The sequence below is a fragment of the Pistacia vera genome, unplaced genomic scaffold (genome assembly GCF_008641045.1).
Source record: "Pistacia vera cultivar Batoury unplaced genomic scaffold, PisVer_v2 Contig138, whole genome shotgun sequence".
NCBI lineage: Eukaryota > Viridiplantae > Streptophyta > Magnoliopsida > Sapindales > Anacardiaceae > Pistacia > Pistacia vera.
This window is the reverse complement of record NW_022195444.1, coordinates 286,124-291,382: the sequence shown is the minus strand read 5'-3', so window position 1 is coordinate 291,382 and position 5,259 is coordinate 286,124. Positions and strand designations below refer to the sequence as shown.

The 5,259-nt window shown below is 34.4% G+C and overlaps 1 protein-coding gene across 1 annotated transcript; it reads right to left on the bottom strand.

Annotated features, from left to right (window-relative positions):
- Positions 1-2,513: 2,513 nt before the first annotated feature.
- Positions 2,514-4,525, bottom strand: LOC116122795 (beta-fructofuranosidase, insoluble isoenzyme 1-like). Its single transcript, XM_031408608.1, has 4 exons — positions 3,662-4,525; positions 3,257-3,418; positions 2,924-3,162; positions 2,514-2,844 (listed from the first exon to the last, which is right to left on the bottom strand). The coding sequence occupies exons 1-4, from the start codon at positions 4,508-4,510 to the stop codon at positions 2,568-2,570; spliced, it is 1,527 nt and encodes a 508-aa protein (XP_031264468.1). The 5' UTR covers positions 4,511-4,525; the 3' UTR covers positions 2,514-2,567.
- Between the last annotated feature and the right edge of the window lie 734 nt (positions 4,526-5,259).

Genomic DNA, 5,259 nt, shown 5'->3' with positions numbered 1-5,259 from the left:
GTACAACAAGGAAGGAATCTACACTGTTCGCTTCTGTATTCAGGTAATAGCTCATAATATCTTTGATCAATCTTGTCAACACCTAACACTCCTCAATACATCTCGATATTTCTTTTCTTACATATCCATAAATTAAAAAGAAATGCTTATTTTTTATGTTTATTAGATAACTTCTTTTGGTTTGTATTCTGGAAGCCTGGAACTGTGGTTTTCCTCTTAATATTGGTTTTCTAGATAATGTATTATTTAGCCTGTCAATAATTGCTTGCTTTTGTTTCTAATTCTAATATCTCTATAGGGTGAGTGGGTCGTTCTTGTTGTTGACGATTGGATTCCTTGTGAATCACTGCGTACACCAGCATTTGCCACCAGCAAGAAGGTAATGAACTTTGGGTCTCTATATTGGAGAAGGCATATGCCAAATTGCACGGTTCTTATGAGGCACTGGAAGGAGGCTTGTTCAGGTGCCCTGTGGACCTTACTGGGGGTGCTGGTGAGGAGATTGACATGAGGATTGCCCAGGCCCAGATTGATCTTGCAAGTGGTAGATTATGGTCTCAATTGTTGCGCTTTAAACAAGAAGGATTCCTACTTGGTGCTGCGAGTCCATCAGGTTCTGATGTGCACATTTCTTCCAGCGGCATTGTGCAACGGCATGCTTAATATTGCAGGTATGTTGAAATTCTATTCAGTCCAACTGTATATATAATATACCAGTTCAAGAAATTTGGCTGACTCTAGTAATTTCTCTTATCATTCAGGTGAGAGAGGTTGACGGCCACAAGCTTGTTCAAATCCGAAACCCATGGGCTAATGAAGTTGAGTGGAATGGTCCTTGGTCTTACTCATCTCTTGTTTGGATGGAATTGGATTGTTGTTAAATACTTAAATTATGTTACAGTGTTTGTTGAATTTGAACTTTGAATCATGTTAGACAGTAATTAATTGTTATTGTCTTATTAAAAATGGAAATCTTAAAAAAAAAAAAAAAAAAGAAACAGTTTTTCAAAACGTGCTAATGTCATCATGATGTATGATGACATCACCGGTCCAACCGGTTGAACTGTGACCCGGGAAGCTGAAAGGGTTGCCCTCCGATCCAGCTTTTAAAACAATGGTCTGTGTTTGGTGTGTTGCAAATTTTATTAACCCCCAATTAAAATATATAAATTTTCTTACTGATGAAAGTTTAATTTTTTAATATTTAATTTAAATATATTATATTTTAGTATTTTGAATTAAAATTAATTATTTTATAAAAGGAAGTTGACTAATCTCATAACCAGATAGATTTCAAGGCTAATACTTATTTTGATGGTCAAAACTAGTCTACCATCCATTTTAATGGAGAGAGTCTATGTGTTAATTTATTCTAAGTGTCAATTTTTGTATTTTTAGGAGGTGTATAATTTTAGTTAATGGTTTAAAATTTAATTAATTAATTATATAATATAAATAAAAAATGTGTAATTTCCATACAATTTTTATAATTTCAGATAATAAAATTAAATTAAGAATATCTAATCATAAAATTAATTGGTCAAAATATTAACTAAATTTTTTTAATAATATTATTATTTGTAAATATATAAAATTATTTAAACTATCATTTGGTAAGATATTATTAATTTTTTTTTTTAAAAATACTTTTTCAATATTAATAAATTTAATAAGTGTAATTTATTATATAAAAGAAAATAGAAAGAAAAAAAAGTTAGTCCCAACTTGGGACAAAGAGTATCAGGGCTCCTCGTAGGATTCCTTATCCCAAATGTTGGGGCAAACTAAGGAGATTGGAATGGGATATAGTTTAATCCCACTTTCCTAGAAATATAACCAAACATGGTCCCTCTCCCAAAACATACCCTTACGGGTCAGTGTATTTGACATTAAGAACTGAAACCCATAGGCTAATAAGAGAAGTATCCTAGGCAAAAAATTAGAGTTTGTATTTAGAAGATGGAAATAGAAATTTAAAAAGTAGTCAAATTCTCCAATTAAAAGAAAGTCAAAATTAATAAAAGTTATAATATCAAGTGCATGAAAAATGTTGTTTTACATGCTCAGAATTTTATCTAGTGTAATATAAAACTGTTTGATGTTTAAAATCGTAACAAAGAAGAGAAATAGTTGTTCCATATTCTTAAAATTTTTGTAAACAAGCAACCCATAGTGGCACAGAGTAGATGACAAAGAGTAGCTAAGATAATCAAGGTTTATGTTTTTACATATGGTTGCGAACGATGAAAGGTTTCTTGTGTTGGTAAAGGTGATATTTTATTACTTGAAATATATTTATTAACATCCATCGGATTTACCCAATAACCAGTACGATAGTGCTAGATAAGCACGTTATAACAAAAAGAAAAAGAGAAAATTAATATTTATACATAAACACCCATGGGAATGAGATGTCCATAACAAAACTACACGCACAACTTATTAGCATGACTTACTCTTATTTCATATCTCATGCTTAATATTTTGCATACTCATAACCCTAATTTCCTTCTTCCCTGAAAACCTAAAATACCTATTTAGGTTTCCTTTTCAATCACCCTTTTTAATTATGCATTCATTTGGGGCTTATTCATGCTCCAAGCACTAAGCTTATCAATGGTTACAGTCTCATTCCCATTGTTGAAAGCAAACAAGTGGGCGTTATTGAAGATTGCAAGAGTTGGATAAACCCTGGAAGTGATGCATGTTTTCCCTCCAGCTCCAAAACTTTCCACAACTGAATGATCAATCAAACTCCTGAGAGACAGCTTCTTATCGGCTAAATCTACGTCTACAAAGCCGGCGAATGATGGCTTGTAAAGACCTGTAGACTTCAAAGATGATCTGTAAATTGAAAAAAGGAAAAGATTAATTAGAAGGTTCAAATAAAGATTAAAAATTATTGTATTCGAAACAAACAAACCTGGTTGCGTCAGAGCACATTAGAACTACATGCTTGTTTGGAGCCTTGAATATTCTAAAGAAGACAGGAGTGTATTCTTCTAGCTTCTCCGAGGCTAATGTCAAGAGCCCGAACGGGCCAACTCCGCCCTTAACGGTCGAACCCTTTTGACCACACAGCTTCTCTGCGTCGACCCAGCTGGGATCAAATGGTTCAGCTTTGTCCAAGCTAGGGAATGAGAAGGTTACTTCAACATCAGCCTTTGAAGAGCAAGAAAAGAAAATCCATCAATCAGATCAGTGAGATCATGAGAAATCAAGTTTAGAATATGTTATGGTAATTTAAGAATGATACCTGAGCAGCAGTAATTCCTGTACCAACTTCAACATTCTCTCCTGATTTGAGCACTTTATTGCTGATTTCTGCATTTTTCCCTCTTAAAGTTTCTAATTCTTGGATTGGCCATTGTAATAATTGTTTTCCATTTGGATCAAGCCACAGAGACCTTGGAATAGTCTAAAATACATATCAACAAAAAAAGAAAAGGCAATCAGTCATTTAATAGATTTTGTCATATATAAATAAAATATCACTAATTTCAATTGAATGGTTAATGATTTAGTGGAGAAAATTTGCCATGAATTGATACAAACCAGGCTCATGTCAACGTGACATTCTATGATTGGATGGTTGTATCAATGATTTAGTGATTTGATAAAAATATAAAAATTTCAACCAGGGTTCATGTAATATTATTACCTGAATTCCAGCCCACCCTTTTCTAATATCATCTTCTTTGCTATCAGACTCATTAGCCCAACCCCATAAAATCCTTCTATTCCTGCTGGCATCAAAGAAAGTCTTGGAAGCATAAAAATTTCCATAGTCATATCTAAGCCCAGCCCATCCATCAACTGACGTATTATCAGGGACATATCTGTCTTTATCGTTAAAGTATGAACCAACTGTATAGTACTCATATCTTGTCTCATCTAGACTAACCTTCAAAACATATTTCATATTTGGGCCACTATATGAAGTATTCAACCCATTTTTACCCGATGGTGAAACAGGGAAAAAATCGGGGCATTCCCACATACCTGTTTTTTCTTTAGAATGGATGGGGTGTTTTGCCTTGGTCCATTTCATGAAATCCCTACTCCTATACAAATATGCTATTCCTCTATGCTTCCTTCTACTACCAACTAACATCCTCCAGTGACCATCGTCCTCCCACCATGCGGTGGTCGGGTCACGAAAGGCGCTTGCATTAACCCCATTCGGAAATACCAATGGGTTGTTATCGGGTTTGATCCATTCACGAAGATATGGGTCGGAAAGGTTTTTAGGTACAGCATAGTTTTGGAGTTGTCTTTCTTTGGAGTCAATTCCTGTGTAGAGAATTATGGGCTTGTTTCCCGGCATAATGGTGGCGGATCCGGACCAACAACCCTTTATGTCAAATGGCTTTGAAGGGTAAATTGCAGGCTCGAGGGCTTGCCAATTGACCATGTCTCTGGATACAGAATGGGCCCAAACGATGTTGCCCCAAACTGCACCTTTGGGATTGTATTGATAGAACAAATGGTAGATTCCATTGTAATACATTGGTCCTGTTTCAAAGAGAACATGCATAATTAGAACAAATAAAAACAAAAACAAGAAATTGAAGAGACTCACCATTTGGATCTGTTGGTTGATTTGTCAAGAGAATTTCAGCAGCAAGGGACAAGACAAAAAAGGAAAACAAGGAAGTTAGTGACTTTTGTTTGAAGTCAATGTGTATCAGATTTTGGATTAAAAAAAGTCATGTAAAAACGAAAGGTTTACTTGCTGAGATTAAAGCAAGAAAAAAAAAACTCTTCTATTTAATTATCAGTCATATAATATGTGAATGTAGTGAATAAAGAAAATTTGGACAGCAAGCAAGAAAAAGCAAAAAGCTACAAGCATGCTAAGACACTCAAGTATGAAATTGGGTATACCAATAAATGAGAACAAAATTTCCCCACTCTTGAGGACCACCCAATAAGAATCTGAGGTGCAAAGTGGTCCATAAAATCCCAAATTCATTATCATGGTGGAGAAAAAAAAGATAATGGGTATCCAAATTGGATCAACCCCACTCATCAATTGATGTCTTTTCAATTGCAATAAAAATAAGTACAAATCGAAACACTAAATGTGTCAAATAGAGAGATGCAGAGAGGCTAAGCTTTCAGCTCCCAAAATGTCCAAGTACCTCAAAAAGAAAAAGTAAGTTTAGGTCATTTACTTTGGTTGATGGGTTAGGTCAACTTGTTTAATTTATCTCACGAGATTTTTAATCTTATTTTTCATCCGTCGCGTGTCCTCTT